Below are 25663 nucleotides of genomic sequence, written 5' to 3' on the forward strand. Positions count from 1 at the left end.
GCACGTGTGCAAGTTGATAACGCCTAAGCGTCATGTAATGAAACAATAATAATGAAGTTAGTGTTGAATTACTAAAGGCTGAATAAGATATTAAGAGCTTCAATGAAAACTAAGGTAAGTGCTTAACAATTAAACTTACTGAGTACACCTCTCATATTCAATACTTTAATGTATATATGTTTTAAGAAAAGGACAAGTGAACAGTGCTACATATACCTATATTGAACCGTTTATTGTCGCGTATAGAAGCAACATATGTGTCGTTGTTGGCACTGTGTTCTTTACAGGTTGGTTAGAAAATTGTAAATATTCTGTATATTCAATGGCTTTGTTCATAAATCCAAATACAATCTTTTTTATTTATTTGAGTCAAGCACATTCACTTCTCTTTCATTTCTCATTTAAATCAGAAAAAACAAACCATCAGGTGATTAATCAACAACACATTATTAACACCTCTGAATTAATTAGATTAAATTATGGCAAATTAAACATATAATGACTCTATGTAAGGTCATATAAATTAAATCTTTAGCAGTGTAACAGAGGATACCATTAGCGAAATGCATCTAGAAACAAATACTATAATTGCTTATTTGTTTATGATAATATACAATTAGTTACATTGTTTATTTACAGAAAAATACAATCGATATATACTTTGTACAGTAATTATGGTGCAACAGACACTTCATATGAGTATCATCATAAAAACAAAAATGAAATGTATTCATTATTTTAAAGAACAGTTTTTGATCGTCCATTAAACAATAGTTCATTAAACCTGGTAACAACGGAAATCTCGTTTTGTTGTGAATTAAACAGATATTAAATAATTAAGAATTGATACACGGAATAAATTATATTTTTGATAATGCTATATGAAATACATTCAAAAGACCTATGACAATTTAAGTAAATGATGGTACATGTCAACAACACAAACATTTAAAGCAAAACAGATGCATACAAATAAACATTAAACACAGGAATGTATCATTCACATAGTCACAACACAACTTAAAAAAAATACATTTTAACCGAAATGTAATATAATTAACATAATATAATATACAGTTGTCTGTTTCACAATTAATCACGCTATTATAAATAAGATGAACAAACTGCGTCATACATGTTTTTTTAAAATTTGAAAACATCCGTCACGGTCAGAAATTTGCTGTTGTTTAATTCATCAAAGTCAGTGTAAAGAATTTAGTTCAGCAAGATTGATGTAAACATTGTCGTTTACACAAGTTCATGGTGTTTTGAATCTTTCACAAAATTTCAACAATCCAATTCTAAAGAGCGAACGTATGTCATACACAAACGAAGAAACATGTGATGTTAGGGAGGATAATAATAACACTGTTCATATATACATATACAAAGCTAAACTTTATAAGACGAAAACATCATTTCTAAATAAACAACTATACACTTCAGGTTCAACATAAACAGTTATTTAAACGAAAGAACCGATGTGCAAGTTAACATCATCGAAACAGATGAGATAATGTTCCTCTGCATATTAAAACATATCATTAATTGAATCCATTTTTCTGTAATTTCATTCGATAAGTCAGATCGTGAAAACATGCCATAGTAATTATCGCGTACCTAATTATTAACTGATCGGATTATGAAAGCATTATCAGCAAACATATTATGCTTTTAAGGAAATGTTTTCCATCAAATGGTCGTTTTTTAACAGAATGATATGTATTTAGCTATTGTAAACGTATATTGAATGCATTCCAATAGAAAGTTGTAATCGTCGTGCAAACGACAAACGTCATATTTAATAATTTAACAACAGGTATATGATAGGCTTTTACAGGAAATAGTTTGTATATTGATATATTAATATTGCCATGTAAAGTCTGTATCGTAAATTAATTACATTCACTCAAAATCTCACGTTCCATATACGAATAAACAAAGTATTCATCAACTAAAATGTATTGTTTTTGTACAATTATATTAACATTCGCAATCAACAGAAAAAGCTTGAGACAGAAAAATGCAACTTAACATTTTATAATCATAGCATATATTACACCAAGGGCTCAAAATCCGTACTTACGAACTGCAAAAAATACTGATTATAAATGAAAATATTATCGATATCTACAAACAATCCTAAGTTCATGTAACTGCTGATGATAATTTATAATTGTCATATATAGTTATTATAAATATATTGTAAACCTTAGATAAAATAATTTCAAACAAGTCTATTAACAAAAGTAAGCAGCTTAAAGTATGATACTAGACCTTCGCATTTTAAATAGTATTTTTAACATGGTTTTATCCACATGCATCAGAAGCTAGAAGAGCGCTATATTTGTTCTAAGAAAGTAAGTTTACTTTGTTGCACATGCATTTGCTTGTATCACAGTTGTAATAAAATCTGTGACACTAATGTTTGGCTGTGTACATTGAGAGTGACCTGAAAACCTTATTTTAGACAAGTTTATTTGGGAAAGGCAGCTCATTCTGCAGTCACATTCCAAAGTGGTATTGTAGAGATCCACATAAATTGAATTGTACGAAAGAGACGTCAGCGCACAAGGAACGGTCAACAGTTTGGTGTCAGATAATCCAATTTGATGCAAAACTGTGTTGCGAGCAAAAGAAGACGCTGCCAAGTATTCCAACGGGTTGTGGTCAAAAAAAACATTTTCGAGATGTGAAAAAGTCATTAAGTCAGCGTTGCCGATGTCAACAATTTTGTTCCTGTGTAAGTATATTGACTGAACATTTGGTGCTAAAGTTGATAGCGCAGACGGAAAATGTACCAGATTGTTGGAACTCAAATACAATGTTTCTAGAGCTGGCATTGGAGTCAGTTCGCCGCTTATGTAATTAAGATTGTTGTCAGAAAAGTCAAGAATTCGAATAGCTGGAAATGTTTTGCCAATGTCAGGAAACACACCAAAGTGGTTGCTTTGCATGAATAAAAATATTAAGTTACGTTGAGGTGTATGACATACATCAAAGAACTCTTTAGTTCTATCGGTGAATGAGTTTTTAGAAATATCTAAATGAGTCAATTCATTAATGTCACATATGCCAACTGGAAATTCCTCTAAAGGTGAATTCGAAATTGCCAAAGTGCGAAGATGCATATTCGCCATGTAGTGAAAATCTGAATTCTTTATACTTGTTGAATTATATTTCGAGATGAACAATGATTTAAGTACGAAAAGATAACGAAACCCATTAGGCCAGCGTTGAAACTGTTCCAAAGTTAACTTAAAGGTTGATAGTGTGTGGCCTAGTATTGAGAGAATATTTTGATCTAACACATGTATTGGATTAAAACTCAACGACAGTTCGGAAAGTCTATTTAAGCTTGTTATGGCCATTGGAATTGCATGTAAATTGTTGCTTTCAAGATCTAACATGAAAATTTTATCTTCGAGCCCTTTAAAACAAGTATCTTCCATAACAGATATATTATTATGAGAAATGTCCATGTCTAACATGCTTTTGACATGACCTTGCAGTGAGCTGAATGCATTGTTCTTTAAAACGCTTAAAATGTTGTTTCTCAACAATATGTCTCTTATGTCAATCTGATGACCAGGAATGTTGAATGCTGGGACCTCAGTCAATCCTTTTCCATCGCAGTATATGCCATGTTGAGAACAAGAGCATACGTTGCCGGTCGAGCAAACATCATCTAGAAGAAAGCCGTACCCAACGCCTATCAGCAAATAGACCTTAAAATAAAGATATTTTAATAGGTCATGCATTATCGTTTACTATAAGCGATTACAAATTATGGTGTGTGAGAGTCTAAACTTTTGAAGCTAGCCGATGTATTTAATATGCATGCAGCAGATAAAAACAAATATATATGGTTCGAGTTTGATCGCTTGTCCAATTTATTAGTTTGATAGACGAACCTACATAAACGCATTTATAATATAAATGCATATACGTGCCCTTTTTTCAAAACATTGTATTAGAGGAGTGCAAAATATACACAACAGTATTTATTGTATAATTCACTTTATTTCAATGTTTCTAATTTCAGTATCAGCTAAAATAGATTTTTCTTCTTTAATGCAAATGATTGAATAGCCTAAAATATGCATTTATCTAGCATTTATCTAGTTTCTAAAAGAAACAAATATACACATACAAAAGGCAAATACAACAACTTTATTTATAGTATTTAAGATAAGCTACAAATTGAGTGTAAGTATTATACATATCCAAGCAGGGTAGTTGCTTCTTGATAAAAAAGGAACTTGTAAACAGGGTTTACGATTAACTTACTTAGCTATTTTCATTTTACATTAAATAACATTTGGTGCACTTACACTGTGAAATAATCCGAAATAAATTTGGTAATATATTAATTGCAATTCCAATATGGACTTTCTTTCTTTGTATTTCAGCACAATTTTCGAAAGCTAATGATTGTTTGTTGTTTGCATTTTTTAATAGTATACGTATACGTAAAAGTGAACCAAACGGGTCTGCTACTTTGTATCAGAAGAAAAAATGTGCTTGTGTGTTAGTTTTTTTTTAATGATTTAGCTATAAATCGAATTTAAGATGATCTTAATGAATCTTACAATTTAGTTCATCTAACGGAACAGATTGCGTAATATAGTAACGTCAGCCACAATTAATATAATGTGAGAACTATTTTCGTTAAAATATTCGATAGTATTTATTAATACAAGTTGAATAATCATAAAACAACATAAATCGTAAATTTGACACATGTAATAGTTTGCTTTAAAAACGCTGGCTGCTGAGTCTATTGGATTTATTAAACTTCAATAATAAAAAAAAATATGTATACCAGAACTAGTATCCGGATTCCCATTTTTTATCGAACGCTGGAAAAAACAACAACATAACAATGTACATATAAAATTATGATCATATTTATAACATTAATCCGAAAGTAGAAAAATTAATTAAATCATCTAATTGAAATACAGTTCTACGAAGTGGAAAACAATATACACACTAAAGGTAATTTGCTCTTTGATGGTTTTACATGTTGCAGTAAACAAAAGTATCCCCAGTGACTATATTCCTTGGGCATTATTTAAACACGGTTTGCTACTTTTATATGTATTGTTTCATTATATGCAAGTATTGAAAACATATTTGCAATAAAGGTTACTTCATGAAATTAGTATATGATATTATATACTCACCAATTTAGTGTCACTCAACGAACTGTCTACTTTGCTGTTCTGATCGTCTTTGACACGTCTAGTCCTATTGGAGATAAAGGACAGATAAAAAGAAAACGAACGAGCAAACGTTAATACAAGTTTCCATGACATTAAACGCCTGCCGATATTATTCAAAGATAACGTTGGCTGACCGATTGCTTCATGTGTAATAATTGCATATGTTTACGTTTCGTATTGATGAGAAAACACAGATCAACTAATGCATTTGAAAATGATGGTATGTTCATTATCAAATCAAAATCTCTAGATGCTGTTAAATACTTGCCAAATCTACAGATGAATGTATGTGGGTAGATTTGTGTTTGACAAACAAGCCGATTTCCCTTTTCGTATGTAATAAAACTGCAACCACATGCAAAAACATTCAGGACAATTGATTTCTATTTCAATAATGGTCTTTTGAGTTGTTGATTTTTCATATTTAATTAACTCAAAATATGTAAATTAAATGGTTAAGTAAACCAAAGGAAAGCCTATATGGTCACATCAACTCAAACATAGTTTGGTTGCGAAGTAATTTGCTCCTGCTTGTATTCCATTTATTGTTTTTGTACTTTATGTAATTGCACTGCGGCTACATGTAAGTTTACAGGCTATTTAAAATGAGTATAACTATTTGAAGCTGTGCATTTAATGTTGCCTTACTTAATCAACCCAATAATAAACCATTCATGCGTTCACATTCGTATTACTGAACCAAACAATGCTGTATTTTGTACTATTGATATTTTAATATACATGTACCCTTTTAGTCCGTAATGTCCACTGCGGAATTTTTTGTGACATTTAATGTTACTGTCATATAAACAAATTAGTTTGCATTTAACATAGTTGCAGATCGAATTAACATCGAGTTCATTTATATTTACAACTAAATTTCGAAACTTAAACAGACATCGTAATAGACGAAATACGATTTGGATCCCGATAACTTGGATTACTTTTTCGGATGCTGCTTGTTTACAGCAAATTTTAAATCTGTAGTCTGAAAACCTGTATGAAAACTTTGATGAAATTGGTTCATCATTGTAATCATTACAATAAGCGAATCTCATATAATCGGTATTTAAATGATATTGGTAATTCCGTATAACATATGTGATCTATGGCTGCTGAAACGTCGTGAGCATATAAATCAGTTTTATTTCTGTTCAATATTCGTTCATCCAACGCGTATTTAGTGTACTTGTTACAGAACAAATATTATTTTTGTAAAGAGCAATTCAGACTAAAATGAAAAGTATTATATTCTAAGGAGTGGTAACTTTAAAGTAAAATTTTGCCCTTTGATGTCATCATCCTGTCTGATCCAGACATTCTAGATTCACGTTCCATATTTAACACTCAATTGACCTAACAAAACGTCGTTATCAAATGTTTGCTCCTACACAACTCTGAAAACGTATGGGCCGCCAGGATCTTCTCAATATCTCCAATACACGTTGAATGATGTTCACGAATCTTTGTTTGTACTTTAAGTTTTTTTTTAAGATATCGTATTATGGGGTGTCCCATAATCGAGCCTCTGTTCCGTTTCCGCCCAATGCCCCCTATTCCTTTTAAATTATATCGATAAACATGGTTCTGTTGTATATTCATTGGGACAACGCGCAGAACCTTTAGGGCTTACGGGCCAGCCCATGGTGAAGGTCGCCGTTTACAGTTAAGCTACACAATTAAGCCGCCTTAATTGTATCTTTTGTGTCCATCCCTTTTTCATAATACTTAAAAAAAATGCAATCAGCTCATTTTCTTATTTAGATCATTGTCAGAATGCGAAATACATGCACATTCCAGGTACCTACAACACTACACGGGCTGTTTAAGTATTTAATATATACATGTACTCTGGTCTTAATTATATATACCATTTAACTAATTTTCTGTAAAATTGATACATATGTTGATAATATGAGGATGAGGCGGTCAGGCAACCTCACGGTCACGTCACGTTACCACTTGCGGGACCAATTGGTCACGGCGGAAAGTAAGTCGTTTTAGACTAGATTGTTCTTTTTATTTACAAATTGCCGATCCGCACTGAAACGTGATGTTTTCGGTGAGTCCTTAAATCAATGATATTTTGATCCCATATTAGTTTTCAAAATCCTTATCAACGGTGGGAAGTCACACGGTCGTGCCATGTGTATATCAAACTAAATAATACAAGCTTGACGACAATTTAGAACATTCTATGACAAGCTAAGTTCGCGTTCTATATTCGCAACATCTTTGATCTCAGACAGCATTGCATTTAGCTCGAAATTTGTAAACATAAATTCGAGTATGTTATCACGTACATTCGTTTTTTTCATTTTCAGAATGGTTGTAGAAACTATCAATAAGGTTAGATTATACTGCTTTAAACATATGTAAATCGACTTAAAAACAATAAACGGTTTGCAATTAAGATAAATCAATACATCAAGATTAAGTATTTTACAGTTTGATGATACATTTCCTACCAAAGCATGGCCTAGAAAGTTTTGAATAATTTGATCAAATTTTAACGCGCTTATCCCGGGTCATTTGGGTTAAAACAAACAAATGTTTTTTTTATAAAAAGTTGTTAGTAAGGTTCATTTTATTATTTTTTTTATTTGTTAGTAAATTAAAAAAAAGCTAGGATTAAAAGTGTATTGATTGTTTTGTGATGTTTCTTTTTGAAATGAAAGACCCTGTTGTCCAATCTGTGAACATGTAAATGCAACATACTTGTTCAAGCAACACATCAATTAAAATTAAAATACTTTGAAGGTAAATATATTATAACAGTAAGATAACTTTCAACATTGAAATTGAAAATCGCACATTACAGCAAGTTTTCGGACACTTTGCTTTGTTCGTGTCTAAAAATTTTGATACAAAAAATATTCTTAAAAAACAAGTGAATGAAAATTCAGAGACAAAATATAAATGTTTTCGAGAATTTAGAGATAGTATAGTGCATTGACGACCGGATACGGATATGAAAATTGTATTGCGTCAAGTGTGCCAACAGATATGATCACGTGCTCGTAAAACACCACGCCGTATAGTGCAAATTACTTTTATATATGTTGAGCAGGTTGGTGAAACCATGCTTTATTGCCGTTATACACAGTTATTTACACAATAACTCAAATGCCATTGCCTTTTATTACCTTCATCCAGTTATAAAAACGCGTGATCGAAGTGCCACCAGATAATGCGACAGAATTCTGTTTAAATAGCATTGTAAAACCAACTGTTAGAAAAATTTAGAGTCTTAATTGCGGACAAAATCCCGACTTTTCGAAAATTTAAAGTCATAAAACAATTGTTATTTTGGTGAAAAACGTGTTGTCCGAAAATTTAGAGTTATCGCAAACTATGAGTAATTACGATAACAACGCTACGACAGATTAATAAATATTGGTATGTCTATTTTGGCAATAAAAGATTCACAGCAAACAAAAACAATATTTAGTCGATGCAAATACTAACGCTTGAAAATAACATTTGTAATTAGTCTATCATGCCTAAATGCTTTATATATGTACGATGCAAATTTAACAAAACACAATCAACCATAGTCGGTATATTGGTATTGGTAAAACTCCATCATGGTCATGATAATTTAACCTCTTCATCTATATTAGTTTTTGATAAACTCTGTGCAAATCTTAATTCATTGGGAATCTTTATTTACTGTTTGTGAATATCGCAAATGCCTGTAACTATTTAATGTAGTTCAGACTTACTTAAACTTTACAACAGAAACAAAACAGCTATGTAATAAAATCGTGTGTGTTATCAACATCGTGTTCGTACATGATAAACTTCTCTAAAAAGATGGTTTAGATGTTAAAAAAAATATTCTACTGTGTCGATTATTATCTTAGTAATGTACATTTAGTATTTTAAGGCACATTTAATCATTGCATATACTGAACATTAATGAACATTAATCATTTCAAACTATAGGCTAAATTTACTCTAAGAGAATACTTAGTTCTCAAAGATACATCCTACGGCTAGTCTTTTATGTCAGGTTTTGTTTGGAGATTAATTGTGCTAACATCAGCTAGACTTGTATTTATAACAGGTAAGCAGGGCTTTTAGCACAGGTCAAAACAACCTGATATTATATTTATTTTTTAAATAAATAAATATTCTGTACGTCGTTCCGCTATACAACAATAACTCATGATCTGCTATTTGAACATTTGTTACATCCCAATTACGTAGTGACCTCATAAGCGGATACAAATACAATACTGCCGAAAATAAACTGCAATTGGCCATTGTCAGCTTAGACTAAAGATGAAGGTGTATCTAGATGCATAATTGTGAACGAATTCACAAAGTGAAATGCCGTAAAGAAGGGCCCTTTACCAGTAAGTAAAATTTCATCGTTGCAAAAAATATTCTGTGCGTCCTCTATAAAAGCCACGTTTTACTAACGTTTCATATAGTAAGTTACGAATGACATATAAGTTACTTATTTGGTAGTTGTAGTTGGTACGCTGAATAGTTAGAAATAAGAGATTGTCAATACTTAAGTGTTTTTTTTAATCGCAACAGCCAAGAAATGCAAATAAAAGTTAAAGAATTTGTATAGGTAGATTTTGAACAATGGCGTTGATCTAATCATCAAAATGAAACACAAAGAATGAATGGTCTTATTTTATAATGTTATATTTTTGTTAAACTTGATTGTATTCCTCTGACTATGAAGCCGATTGTGATACATTTGAATTTCAATAATTTATCAAAACATGATACAAACGCAAGCGCTATTTGTCGCTCCAAGCAGAATAAGTATAACTTGGAACTGTGTTTCACGCTATAAAACCATTGTAGCCTTAACAGTTTAAGCCTTTATGGTACGAATACAGATGTTTATCTCATGGTCTTTGTAAGCAACGTGTTCGAATCTCCAGGAATCTTCATTTCTAGCCCAGACGTTCTGTATTTCAGCCTATAACAGAAAATTATAAGGCTATACATAAAAAATCGATATTACCGTGTCCTTTGTTTTACAAATTCAACATAATGTACGAAAACACATTTTGACATGAAACTTCACATGAAATAATAACAAATGAACGAAACATCCTCAGACATTGTACATTATCCCGCCCTGACAACTGAAATTTCCTTGAGCAAGAAATTTATCCCACATCTGCTCCTCTCCACCCAGGTGTATACATGGGTACCTGTTAGGGAAATAAGCCAATGTGCCGTGGCTGCATACTGCGCCAAGATGTTAACTGACGACTTGTGACTCGGTGATCAGGGAAAAACATGTAAAGCGCCTTTGAACGCACCCGCGAGTATGAAAAGGGCGCTATATAAATGTGGTATACAAATAAAATAAATTATAGCGCATAAATGTTATGGTGTGTTTAATATTTTCCATATGAATGTAAATCAGTTGTTTGTTCTAGTTTCTTTTGGAAAGTTTTCAACTTTTATTTAAATCGCAATTGGTTATACAAAATGTATATATTGTATTATTTGCAATTCAAAAGTAATAACCCTTATCAGTTATCTATAAAGCCGTGTATGTTCATTAATTCACACTTCACAAGTTATTAACATGATACATATGTATAACGACATTAATTGTCTGCTGTATTTATGCGAACTATAATGTATGCTTACATTATAATGTAGGCTTACATTCTTACTAAAATTATTAGAAAAGAGTTATTGAGACCTGTTGTTGATTACCGTGTAAGCACTTTTCATATGAAAACCGCACTGTTGTTTACTATCGAAAAATATCCCGAGGACATATGGAAGGTTGATAATCTCATCCAATGTGTGGTCTATTGTCTAAGTACACTTAGACGTTTCCTTAAATGTCGTCATTGTCCAAATTATATTTTTTCTGCAGTTAATGTGTTTACTGACAAGCTGAAGACATTTAAATTTGAAAAGTTGATAAATATTCTGTCAGGTATGATTAATTCTAATCGTAATTGCATCCAACTTTGCGCATGGACAATATAGGGGAAAAATTGTCACTTATTGAACGACAAAGAAAATATAGATTATCGTCTAGATCAGATAATCGCGCACTGATCATTTTCCGTGTGATGATGAGATTTGTAGCAATGACATTCAAGAGCGCATATGTAATCCTTCAAAGCATTATACCGATCAAATCGTACGTGTGATTGTTTATTAAGGCTCCACCGCCGGCAGGGGTTCTGAAATATGCTGTCCGAGTTGTCCGAGTCGTCAATTTCCCCCTCCCGGGCAAGCAGTTTTTGAAAGCTGGCTTGTCCGGGGACAAGTAAAATGTCCGTGGTAAAATTTGTTTCGAGAACGAAACTTCAATATTTTCCGAAAATAAAAAACGAAAGTTTATATAAATAGCTTATGATTAATCTGCGGACTAGCACACTTTTTTAACTGGAGGTAGGTTATTTTCCGATAATAATTATTTAATGTAGTAAACAAGTCCACGCGTATATAGCAAAAGCCAATCAAGCATAAGGTAACATTTATAGTAGAGAAACCAGCGCACGTGTATAGCAACAGCCAATAACGCGTTAGATAACATTTTTCGTAAATTGCAAATGGCCGCAAACATGTTTTACCGACCTGCACTCGATTTTTTTAAAATAAAATCACTTTAAGGTCAAGCCATGACGCTGAACAGATCAATGATAAAATTAGTTCGGCTTCGGAAAAAAAGAGAAAAGCCAAGTATGAATATGAATTTCCTTGGATTGAAAACGTTACCGGTGTGTGTAAATGTTAACTTTGTAAGGAGTTTCCTTTATAAGCGGATAATTATATACTTATATTTAGCGGAGATTATTATATTTCAAGTGAATTTTCTAGTCATGATGAGATTATTAAATATCCGAGATGGTATCATGTGTGACTTAAACGTGTTCTTATTGTTTGCACATCTTGCTTGTATTTTCTAGTTAACTATGTATATAATCAAAAATAGAACTTAACAAAAGTGTATGTTTGTATTATTTGCTTAATTAGTAATGATGTTTTCCTTTAGTTATCTTAAAAGTACGGACAAGTACTTCTTTGGTACGGACAAGTGAATTTGTGGGTCCAACTTGTCCGTGGACAAGTAGACTCATAAAATATTTCAGAATCCTAAGCATATTCTAATTATGTTAGACCATGAGAATGAATATAGTTTTGAATTCCAATATGTTTTGAGAACCGTATTCGGCACTTTAGCGTCCATAGATGCATCTGTGTGTATAGCAAACAAGAAGCATATCACAAAATACATTATAAAATGTACGAAATTTCTCTTAGTCCTTTTAATATCCAGAACTATTTAAAGTACGCGGCCATGCTTTTTTGTACGAACAAAAAGAAACAAGCGGAAGCTCTTCTTCAACAAGTTGAAAACATGATGAAGCCGGATCTTCGGATCTTATTGAAGTATCAATTAAGAGAGTCCCATATGTGTCGATTTTTAATTTTGACAGGATAACAGAGGAGTATGCTCCAACTTACATTTTAGCAAAATATCTTTTAAAGTTGCTTCTTTGTGTGGAATTCACAAGAGAAGAAACACAATGCTTGCCTAATAACATTGAGTACGAGATGTACAGGACAATCACACATGACGATTATAAAGAGCGAGGTTGTATCGAGGTGCTCTATATTTGGATGGAATTTGCTGTGATTGACGCGAAACCATTCTTGTATTAACTTCAATATCTATCTTCAGACGATGTTCAGAAGAAAACAAATGCGTTCAGAAAGCTAATCGAACACTGTCGTTCAAAGACGTCGTCAACGAGTGTCATATTGAGACCACGTTGAATATTATTGGGCATATTCTGGAGTCAGAACAACATATATCAGTTGCATGGAATATGTACCACTTTTCTGCTACATTAGTCCCACACAACAATTGGCATCTTTTCCGTTTACTTGGTAACGTTGTGTATAGTAAATATCGCAGAAATGAACCGCTTAGTCCTTGCTCATAGTCATGATGCTCTACGAATATGTTTGCTTACGGAATATCAATTAATGCGTTTATACAATACTGATCAGTATTTTTGTTCGCCAGTACCATATGTCATGAAAAAAGTAATGTCGAATAACTTTGCAATAACCTACAGTGATATCTTATAATTACAACGAATTTTACGCATTGTTAAATTGTTAAGACATATGCTTATCCTGTCTTGAAATTTTCTTATCCTGATATCTGAGATGTATATTTATTATTTTATTATTTGCAATATATGGCAAATACATTCCTACAATTTAGAAAATAAAATAGCGAGTCCACAGGAATCTTGTAGTATTGTAAGGTTCCCTGGACGTAATATCTCATTTCATGGGCTGCATCTATGTTAAAACAAAATGCCAATTAACATTGCGTTCATATCGTGATTGTCTGTGTTAATAAACATGTTCTTTGAATTTCGGGATTTAAATATTCAACAAGTTCTGAAAACATTCGTAACATAACCAAAAGCATTATAATGAAGTCTATGCTCGCTATGCCGTAAAGGTTAATATTCTATTTATTTGACTTATGCTTTTATAAAAGACATAAACAAATAGCAAACACAAATTCATATGTGAAAGACTGGAAAACTCAAAGATTTATACAGACATAACGTAATTGTCCATTTATTAATGTTTGAGTTATCTTTTTAAAAAACAGGTTATTAATGTTTGTTGTAGTGTCACGTGGTGCCCATGTACATGCAAAGAAATGATGCAAAGACTCGAGTTTTTTAATGAAATGATTAGATATTTTTTTAAACATTAGATTTACATATACCAAAACCAATAGTATAATTTTAATAACAAAGAGCAAAGATCCTCCAAATAGAAAATAGCAACAGAGTAATATACATAACTACAGTGTATAAGTAATTAAGATGGTCGTATATTCTAATGGTATGCGAGGAGAACATACCATGTCGAAATTTTTAAATACATGCTTATTTTTGAACTCTGATTAAGTTTTAAAGATTTACAAAAAAATATATTTTTTACAAATACAGTCGCATATTCATATTTAAAACACGAACACTACCAACGCCAGTTTTTCTCAAGTTTGCGCTTGCAATTTCAGGAACGAAAATTTACTATTTAACGATTCAAATTATTTCGATACGCTGGTACACGATACATAGTATGAGATTCTCATATGGGATGTAAGATGCAGTCGTATATACTGGTTTGTAATTTACGTTTTGGTTATCCATTCATATTTGCAATTTCATAATGTATATAATCATTTCACATTTATAAGTAATCTGCGAATATTAAACAAAAACATTTTATAAACGATGAAATACGTGTAGTACGAAACGCGTTATGTAGAGCTTGCTTTATATAACTAATCATTTTTTTTACCGCGAACAAATCTTGAAATTTGTCTTTTGAATCAACTATTCAATTTTGTCAATTTTTTTGTCAATGTTTTTCAATTTACTAATTTTGTCCTTTAAGCAGAACATTTGGCTGTTCGGTGAATTCAAATTGGGAAACCTAAACTCTTGTTTACGTACATATTGGATCCCTTTACAAATAGGCCTAATATTGCGGGTTGCACAGATAATTACAGGTAATTCGCGCTTTAAAGTAACTGTAGAACGCTGACATATATTCATATAGGCCGACTTGATTATATTGATTTCCTCAAAGAAGATATATAAGGCAATTTGAATATAGACCAAATCAGGTGTTTAAGCGAAAAGTTTTCATGAACATAACTATTTTGTATACCTTAAATTATAGATTGTCAATTATCACATTCAACAACACGCGCTTGTTCGATTGTATAACAACTATTTGACATTTAATATTTTATACATAATAGTTAAACCATAAAGCTAATATTATTACAGGGTTATGGATTTAAAGTTTAAGTTATGGAAAATTTAACTTTAAATCGACTTAAATTTGTCAAACAAAAATAAATACGATAAAAGGAAATGAAGTGTCATTGATAAAATAGAAATTCGTCATAAAAAGTTAAGATAACTACACTGAAACTAAACTGTGATATTCTTCGCACGAAATTATAAATATAGATATATATAAGGCATTGCGATATTCTTTAGCTCTTTAATCTATACATTTTGCTCCCCTGTTAAAACATTTCATACTTAATAGCAAGACAAGACAAGACAATACATATTTATTCAGACTTGCACAGTGTTCATCGTTTAAACACTAGATATTATACAATAAAATATGTCACAGAGATAAACATAGTACTACTATAAACATAAGCAGCATCGTATACGGTTATGAAAATACAAGGTAAAATACTTTTTTAAATATGGAGGATAACTTTTTGAAGTTAAGTCACAACATTAGAAATATTATTTCTTAAAATCAGAGCATCTTTTACAAATTTTGCTAATTTAATTAGTTTAAATTTATTCGTTGTGTTCAACAATTGGTGGAATTTATAAACAGAAGGCCTAACATAATAACATTTCTTTAGGTAGTTTCTTCTAATATCAATGTATAAAGGACATTTACAAACAAAATTAAACTCATCTTCGACATCTAATTCGTTACAACAAATGCAATAACGTTCGTTTCGTGGTATATTTTGACCAGCATATCTTCCAGTTTGAATTCTAAGTGGCAGACTCGAAGTTCGAAGCTTTGTGACGTAGTGTCTTAGTGATTTAGGTAATAAATCTAAATAATTTTCGTAAACAAACATAGACTTAAACACACGGTACATAATAGCATAAGATACTAAAGACTGTCGTTGTTAATTCGCGCTGGGGACTCTACTTAAATCTTAAATTATAAACAGGTCATTCTACGGCGCATTACTTTTAGCGACACATGTAATGGATTGTCTGCATTAAATCTCAACGTTTTGCTATCTAAAGGTTCATCATGTTTTCTGTATGGAATAAACTTAAATGGTAACAACTAGCGTGTAAACATATACAAACAAGTTTATATCTAATTATGTTAATGGCTATGGCAACATTTAACACTCAACCTAAAGGATTAAAAAAAACCAACTACAATAAATCAGGCGGAGATACTGGGGTATATATCTGTAGTAAAAAATTGCGACGAGCATTGCGATAGAACGCAGCAGAGGTATTTGCGGAGACCACCAAATCCAAACGTTGCTCTGTACGACTTAATTTTTTTTCCTGGATTAGCAAGTAAGATCTTTAATGTAATAAAGCGGTATCCAACCAGCATGTAATTAGTTTAAGAGAAACAATAGCTCCTTTTTTTGCTTAGAGTTAGTTATGTTTTATTAGCAAGAACGTCGGTTTCCATAAAGATCATCAAACCTCGGATTAGTCATTACAATCGTAAGAGCAGGACCGGTTGCTGAGTATTTGGCACCCAAGGCTAACCTGTCGCACCGCTTCCCCGCGCCCGCGGCAACTAATTATTAAACTAATATTAACTTTCACCAATGAATGTTGTGGTGCCGTTTGTTTTATTCGTATTTACATTCACTAGAATCTATACATGCATAATGGTTTATTATTTAATTTCAAAACTATTTTCTGCTTTTGCTTTAGCAAATATAGAAACGAGTTCCATCAGGTCAATGTCTCTATGAAATTTATGCCGAATAGACAGAGTAGCTGGTCCAGCAAGTCTTTCTTGTAGCATGGAGTTTGAGCTTTGAAAAGCTTCGCTCACCACTAGCCACATAAAGTAGGAGTGTCAAGAGGACTCGCAGAGCTCTAGCAGTGTTGGAGACACTATATGTTAGATTATTATTTAATATAAAGTTCAGTACATAATGTGGCGATTTACACCGTGCAATTCGTCTTGAAATGGCCCTCAGTTAAATGATTAGATAAACTGCACCAATATCCTTTGAGTCTTCGTGTTGCAATGCTTTCTCAAGAATGAAGCAATGTTCTATAACTTAATTGCTAGTTTTACTCTGCAAACTGTGAACATCATACATGAAACTACACGCCGCTCTAATCAATGGCACCATATTGAATCTGTATTGAAACGATCGTATTGCTGTGTAAAGAACAGCGAAGTAAAAGTTAACTTGGAATTTGTCTTTTTAATCCTGAATAGATTCGTTGATATCTTTTTGGTATGCTTATAATTTCTTCTTTCTTCTGAAACAGGTTGGTTCTGATTCGAAAGTGCTGGCGTCTCTTGATTGACTCCGATTTCAGGTGCAATTACCAGTGTTTTCTCAAACCTGCCATTTCTGCGTTTTACAAGAAACTTCTTTGTTTCATCCAGATGATAAATTGCGCCATTTATTAAATATTCTTATTATTTTGCCTGAAGTTGTTTTCTCGTCATGTTGATCTCAAACAACACGTCATAACACAGCCAGAGAAAAGTCAAACTTAAAAATAGAAATGGCTTTTGCAATACCGCGTGTTTCTGTTCGTGATTTATAACCAGATGCTCCTTTTAAAGTAGTGTCATGCGCAACATTTGCCTTAGCATCGAAGAAATCACTCAGCTGATATGAAGAGGTATCAAAGAATCATTTCGACTTTCCCGTATTGTTTCACGTAATGTTTTCACAGTGATATTAGAAACATGTCGATTTAAAACTTCCCATAGATTTAATAATTTTTTAGTGGAGTGACGCTGTTTTAAAAATGGTTTAAATTATACTAAATGTGCAAATGAGGGTCGGATAGGAAACACAATGATTCAGTTTAATGTAAACTAGTGTGAAAAACGCGTCACTCCATTTAAAGAAATTTCGATTCATCTATGGAAACTCTCCCTTGAGTCGATTTTGCCATTGAGTCCGACATGTTTATCTTTGTAGTTTGCAAAGATAAGTTTTGATAAGCATGATTTGTGACGTTATAACGAACATTTTAGCATTCATACTAAAAATAAATAGCATTTTGAAATAGAATGTTATCAAATGTTATCTCACGATGAATGTGGATTCGTTACAGTATTAATAACTTATGGTGCCGGTCAATTCAGAATTTTCAATTATCGATCATCTTTATAGCTCTACCATTGGCATTTTTATCAGATACGTTTCACATCATTAACAAATGACTTGATATTGAAATCATTACCTTATTCTTTAATAATGAACGGTAATTTTCGGCGGTTTGCTCTATTGTATATATTTTTCAGTAAAAAATGTATAACAACTTGCGAACATTAGTGTATCTATTCGCAGAGGCATACGGTTTAGAATTAACCACATATTCATTCCAATTGACACGAATCAACTTAAAAAGAATCCCATAGCTCACAAACAACAAGAATAACATAATGTTTTATCTGTGTATGTTTGTACTTCTGTTTGTCACCTCTCATTGCTTAAAAATGATTCTTTGTTGTAAAGTTCTGATGGACAATAAAAACTACAAGTGACCATGTAATTTGTCCTCTTTGTATAACGTATTTTCTTCATCATGTTGACAAAACAACTAATTTACAACTTCAATACAGGACTGTTACTGCGAAATTTGCATTTTTATAAACATAGGAAATGTATAACAAAATAAATGCTAAATACAAATATGTGTCCGTGTGAAGGGCGAATGTGTCCGACTCATCAGCGAATTCAGTGGGGTTTGTTAATCAACTGTTTTCCAATGAGCATATGCTGAGAAGCAAATAATTATTTGTATAATAGACTCATATGATATGATTCTCATAGCTTGCACTAGCTTAGTCCCGGCTTTAATCACAAAGCTTGTTAATATAGACTTATACGGTTAACCCGTCCGACTTAATGGCGACTTACCCTATATCCAATGGGCGGCAATTGTTTCATATATTTATATTTGTTACGTAGCTCATTGTACCGCACTGCCGCCTGACAAATAAGAGGCCACTGGCTAATAGTAGAATACTTTCGCCTAGTAGTTAAACCGGGCGAGCGTAAGAGCTTTACATTTCATTTATTATGGCAAAACACAAGCCATCGTGCTTCGTGAAAATTTCTTGGCAATGGCAGACGCGTTTACTGAATATTAGGAAATCTAATGGCTACTAGTGGGAATGAAAAGTCAGTTTTAATTGAATTTCTTTATTTAATCAGAATGTTCGGCCAATTATAAATGTTTTATGTGAAAATATGTGGACATTGTAATGTATGGTTGCAGACAATGACAATTACATAGGGCTGGTTTGCAAGATATGTTTGTTTGCCGTCGAAAGTTGCTGACAACATTGCTGAAACACCATACGAAACCGAAACGAAAACACATGGACATGTTTTCACAATGGAAGATTGCAGTTATACTGTTTGAAGAGGCGTATTACATGTGTCAATTCGATAGAGTTTCGCCAAATAAAGAAAGCAGCCAATCAGATAACAGTGATTGTTTTAAATCGTTATACTGGGGACAATAATTCGAACGGTTGTTAACGACTGACCAATCAGAGGAAACGTGTAAATATTTTAACTATGCGTATAGCATAATTAAATAACTATAAAGGTTGCATTATAAACGTTGTTTTAGCATTTCATATTCTCATCACGTAGCATGTTGGCGAATAACACAGTCTTCTGTTTTTAAATTAAGTTTGTATTATTTCAAATTGATAGAAGGTGCAGTATAAGCTGGTCTTGTCGCTCGTTAAAATGTTATATTTATATAGAAAGGAATATTCATTCTAAGAATACTTGCAAAAAAGACGTCACCTTCCGTCTCCGTTAGGTCCATCGATATTGAACTGTTAAACAAATATCACGTTATCATGCAATAGTCTTGTTTACCTTAAATTCGTTACCTTTTTTAATCTGGTAAATGTGATTCGTGCTATCAAAACTCAGATTCATTTTTCTTATTTTCTCAGCTCGTCAAATGATAACATAAATAAAACAATAAAAATAGATACCGGAAATTAATTTAATTAATTATAGACAGACAGATTTGTTAGTCGAGACTTAAAAAAGTACATCGTCTATATATATACAATCATACATATATATTGTCACGTGATTGTATACAAAAAATAAATGAGAAGAAACAAGAATATTAGTGAAACTGATGGATGCTCCCCGATGATGCGCTTTGTCAATCTATGTGTTAATAACCACCTAAAAAATCTATTATTAGCCTTGGTGACCTTGATCTTGACCCCAGTGACCTCAAACCTTATCAAAAGGTAGAGAGAGGTCCATGCAAGGTACGTTCATGCCAAATATGAAAGAGATCTCTAAAGTATTGAAGGCGTTATGAGAAACTGTAACAAAAGTGTGACGAAAAAATCTGTTATTAGCCTCGGTGACATTGACCTTAACCCCAGTGACCTCAAACCTCATCAAAAGGTAGAGGTACATGCAAGGTACCTACATGCCAAATATGAAAGAGATCGGTAAAGAATTGAAGATGCTATGAGAAACTGTAAGAGAAGTGTGACGGAAAAATCTATTATTAGCCTCGGTGACATTGACCTTGACCCCAGTGACCTCAATCCTCATCAAAAGGTAGAGGTCCATGCAAGGTACTTACATGCCAAATATGAAAGAGATCGGTAAAGTATTGAAGGTGCTATAAGGAAGTGTAACAAAAGTGTGACGGAAAAAATCTGTTTAGCCTCGGTGACCTTGAAACAAGTGACCTCAACCCGCATCAAAAGTTAGAGGTCCATGCAAGGTACATACATGCCAAATATGAAAGAGATGGGTAAAGTATTGAAGGTGCTATGAGAAACTGTAACAAAATATTGACGGAAAAATATATTATTAGCCTCGGTGACTTTGACCCCAGTGACCTCAAACCTCATCAAAAGGTAGAGGTCCATGCAAGGTACCTAAATGCCAAATATGAAAGAGATCGTTAAAGAATTGAAGGTGCTATGAGAAACTGTAAAAGACGTGTGACGGGAAAATCTATTATTAGCCTCGGTGACCTTGACCTTGACCCCAGTGACCTCAATCCTCATCAAAAGGTAGAGGTCCATGCAAGGTACTTACATGCAAAATATGAATAAGATCGGTAAAGTATTGAAGGTGCTATGAGAAACTGTAACAAAAGTGTGACGGAAGGAAGGATGGAAAGAAGGAAGTAAGGAAGTACGGAACTACAAACTGGCAACTATATGCTCCACCGAAAATATTTCGGGGAGCATAAAAATAAATGAGTTAGATACTGTCTTGTGATCGTATAAAAGGAAGAAAGCGTTGTGTCTAGTTCTGAATCTATTTCAAATCTCAATGTATCAAAACAACGTACTCACAGATATGACGTTAACGTCACGTGACGTTCCGCGCAATGGCGCGAAAGCGTCGTAACATGTACAAATTCCCAACATACTCGGGCCGAAAAATGTGAATAAACACATAGAAATACAACAATATGCACTTAAAATATCGAAGCATTAAACAAATAATTTTATAAATTCAACATAAATATTTAATCAGGGACGAAAATGCATTTTAAACAAAACGTTCTTAGCACGATTATTGTCTTTCGCTACAACATTTATCAGTCAATTTATGACACTGTTTCGTCTCCAACCTCTAATGGATATAGTTTGGTGATTGAGCGATTCGTAATAGCCCCGTCAGTCCGAATGTTTGCGGCTCGTACTCGTCCGTCGTTGCCTTGGATGAGCGCCTCAACCCTTGCCAATTTCCATCGTGACCGTGGATTCTCATCGTGTACCATGACGATGTCGCCGACTTTAATTGTCTGCTCATTACGCCCGGAAATCAGCTGGTTTTCGCGTAAATCTGTGAGGTATTCTCTTTTCCATCTGCAGCGGAAATCGTCGATGAGTTTTTGCTGCATTCGCGCTCGTTTGTAAATGTTCTCTCTGGTGATGATATTTTGAGGATCTAAAACCACGTCATGGCCGTGGGGTAGCACTGTGATACGGCGACCGGAAACAAGATGAGAAGGGGTCAGCGGCTGCAAGTCACTCTGCGCGGTGCTGATGTAGGTCAGAGGTCGATCATTTATAATATCTTCGTATTTTTGGAACATGTACGGGTCTGTTCGTAGACGTTTTATCACGTTCTGCTTACGACTGACGGCTACATCGTAATTCGTTGGTAAAAGTGGTTGGTCTTTTTTCCATGGCAGTTTCACACTGTATTGGTTATCCTTGTAATATATGCAGGTATCCATATATGTCTGAAGTTCTTTCGGACCGGATCTCACCTCCGCTTCCGGTGTGATGCCTATGGACTCGATGTCAACGGTGTTTAAAGGTGACGTCATCACGTTCAGCTTATGGTGTATTGTCCCTGCGCTTGTATTTGGCAGCGGGCCAGAAAGAAGATATCAAAGTTTCGATTGTACTGCGTAGGTCCGTTGCCTCTAACAACGTGATTCTGAATTATCTTCAAGCATCTGATCCAATCAGCATTGCAATATCAAAAGTCTCATAAGCAGTGACTGGGTGTGCTAATTTTAAACCTCGAAGGTACGATATGGGCGGGATGTTTTTCTGTAAGTTCGGAAGCGGAACGGCTATGGTGGGCGTAATTAGGACGTCAATCGGAATCCGCTCCTTCCGGTCAGCGATAACGTGCACTGTGGCGGTTTTCATTATCTGTACATTTTGAGATGAATGACCAAATGCTGCCAAGTAGATTGTCTCTGTACCAGTGTCTTTAACATTTAATTCATTAGCAAGTTTCCCTGTGATAAAATATCTCTGAGCACCTTCATCGAACAAGATATTTGCTTCAATAATACAGTTGTCGGAACTTACTTTGCCAACGGCGGTCTTCATGAGAACATTAGATCTTGCCTGTGTGGAAGAATGCAGAATCGTATGTCCCGTAGCGCTGCCTTGAAATGGAGAGGCATCAGGATTCAGGGAGAGCTCGTATTCCTCTGCTCACAGATGGCGGTATGATGTTTTCTCTGACAGTTGCGACATCTGTTGTGAGATTTACACAATGATACATGGTGTGAGTTTGACAGACCGTTGAAACACAATTTCTTTTGTTTAACAATTTGAACCCTGTCGTTGGTTGTCTGGTTACAATTAGTTGCAAAATGTTCTCCGTCGCAGAAATGACAGGTCACCTTCCGATGTTTAATGCCTTCGTTTGATCTTGACGGTATGAGTTTTTTCCTAGGATATCTACTTCCGGTATGGAATGACGCAGTCGGCTTATGTGAGCCGAAAACCGGAAGTTCGCGTGTGTCGCCTTCTCGCATGATGGCAATCTCTTTCTCAATGGCACATCTTAGGTCGGGAAGCTTCCAGCGATTGGTCCCATGATCACGTGCCATACTTTGACGTACTGCGGTCGGTATCTTGTCTCTTAGGATAGGCACCAACAGATTCCCATATGTCTCTTGGCACTCTTCTAGTGATTCTAATCCTCTTATGCTGGTATCTAGTCTATCATAAAATGCTTCAAGACTTTCAGGAGTTTTCTTTGGTGGATCTAATTGGATCAGCGATTGCATCCGCGCCTTTACTACCCTTTCTGGCTGTCCGAATCGTTGTTTAAGTAGCTCAAAAGCTTTCATATAGTTCACGTTTGTTAACTGGAATCCCGCTATACATGAACTCGCTGTGCCATGAACTAATGCACGAATATATGAAAATTCTGCACGTCTGATAACGCCTGGTTTTGGTGTACAGAACATTCGAAACTGTCCCAGAACGTCTGCCACTCTACTATATCCCCGTGGAACGACGGCAGAGATAATTTTGGCAACTTTTGAAAAAAACACACTCTGGTTGGTTATCTTCTGCGTGGTAGATACCTGAAGTGTGTGCCGATTCAATTCTGGAAGACTCGGCTGTATTTCGTCTAATGTGAAAACAATTTCTCTATCGGATTCCGGTTGCCCACTGTTATTTGCGTCTTGTGAAACGTTCGATGTAATTTCTTCTTTGTTTCCGACACGTTTATTCAGATTATTTCCAAGTCTTTGTATCTTCAACTCTAGGTCGAATGAATATGATTTCCCCTCGACTAGTTCCGATGATAGATCTTCGATAATGTTATGGTTGACGATCTTATCATTGAGCATTCTCACTTCTTCTGCTTCTTCCATAATCAGGTGAAGTAATCTCTCGTTCTCGGATGTCGTTAACTCGGTTGAGTCGAATCTCTCTAATTCTCTGGATATAAGGCGACGATGGCTGTCGCTCATCGCAATGAGCTTGTTCAGCTGCATATTTCGACCCTTTACTAGTTAGTCACGGCGCCAAAATGTCGTGTGATCGTATAAAAGGAAGAAAGCGTTGTGTCTAGTTCTGAATCTATTTCAAATCTCAATGAATTAAAACAACGTACTCACAGATATCACGTTAACGTCACGTGACGTTCCGGCTTATGGTGCGAAAGCGTCGTAACATGTACAAATTCCCAACAGATACAAAACAACAAAAAACAACACAAAAACTAAACTCGTGTTTTTTTAAATAAGATTGTTACAACTGCATTTGGAAATATATTACATACATCATAAGTATACAGGAGATGAATATATTATGATATATCATTTATCAGTCTTGATCGTATAGACAAACAGTGACCGATTAATAAGTTCCAGTTTATCCACCGATTTTAAAATATTCAAGTATTTATAAACAGATGGTTTGATATAATATTGTTGTTTATGTATTTTTTTTATATAAAATCCTTATACGTTTAGTGCATACACAAATAAAATGATATTCATCCTCGATGTCATTTAAATCACAGAACATGCAGTATTTTACAGACGTTTCCTCTACATTTCTAGCCTATCTACCCGTTTGAATTCTCAAAGGGTGTACAGAGTTTGTAATTTATGATGGAAATGATGTTTAATACATTGACAACATTTCTGTTTTCTTATTTCAGTAGATGACGACGTTCAGCAAGGTACAAATCAGCATCAAGGAAACTTTTGGACAGTTAATAAGATCAAAACAAATAATCATTCTTTGGGTGAGTAACAATAATTGTATAGTATAATATTCCTTTAGACTCATATTTCGTGTTTTTAAATCGAGTATGTAAAATATAATATCATTTTTTCGAAACAGATGAAACGTAAATTACAAAAAACTAGAATAGTAGAACCAGAAAATAAACGAAATAAGAGGGTCATTAGAAGCAAATATGGTTTTCCTTTGAGCATCAGGAAACTGATTCATGTTTACGAGACATGTACTCTGTTTGGAAATACATATTAGGCAATTGAGATTGGTATATACGGAAAATTGCTACAATGGAACTTATGCAAAAATACGAGTAACGTTTCAGTTTTGCGCAAACGCGTTCGTCGTGTATGCCATTTAAGTTAACATTATTTGATTTAGGGTACCATTGAAAGATAGGTAATAAATTTTATGCATACAATTTATCGTTCATATTCATATGCTGGGTTTTAGATTGCGGAATAAAAACATTTTAATTGTATATACTCGCTTTAAAATAAATATCGTATTACATGTATTAGTCAGATATACAAATGTTAGTTTTGTTTATCGGCCAGTAACAACATTTTTGTGATGCGTTAATAATGCGTAAATAATCTAATTAAATTTACTAGTATAACGAATATTTGTAATTTGAT

General features: G+C 33.6%; 2 protein-coding genes across 2 annotated transcripts; both read right to left on the reverse strand.

Annotated features, from left to right (window-relative positions):
- Window positions 1–213: 213 nt before the first annotated feature.
- On the reverse strand, window positions 214–5291 carry LOC127846390 (leucine-rich repeat protein soc-2 homolog). The gene is made up of 3 exons (XM_052377603.1): window positions 5190–5291; window positions 4826–4862; window positions 214–3728 (listed from the first exon to the last, which is right to left on the reverse strand). The coding sequence occupies exons 2-3, from the start codon at window positions 4847–4849 to the stop codon at window positions 2367–2369; spliced, it is 1386 nt and encodes a 461-aa protein (XP_052233563.1). The 5' UTR covers window positions 4850–4862; window positions 5190–5291; the 3' UTR covers window positions 214–2366.
- A 16328-nt stretch (window positions 5292–21619) lies between these two features.
- Window positions 21620–22348, reverse strand: LOC127844664 (uncharacterized). Its single transcript, XM_052375065.1, has one exon. The coding sequence runs from the start codon at window positions 22346–22348 to the stop codon at window positions 21620–21622; it is 729 nt and encodes a 242-aa protein (XP_052231025.1).
- Between the last annotated feature and the right edge of the window lie 3315 nt (window positions 22349–25663).

This window comes from Dreissena polymorpha, chromosome 9 (assembly GCF_020536995.1).
Source record: "Dreissena polymorpha isolate Duluth1 chromosome 9, UMN_Dpol_1.0, whole genome shotgun sequence".
Lineage (NCBI taxonomy): Eukaryota > Metazoa > Mollusca > Bivalvia > Myida > Dreissenidae > Dreissena > Dreissena polymorpha.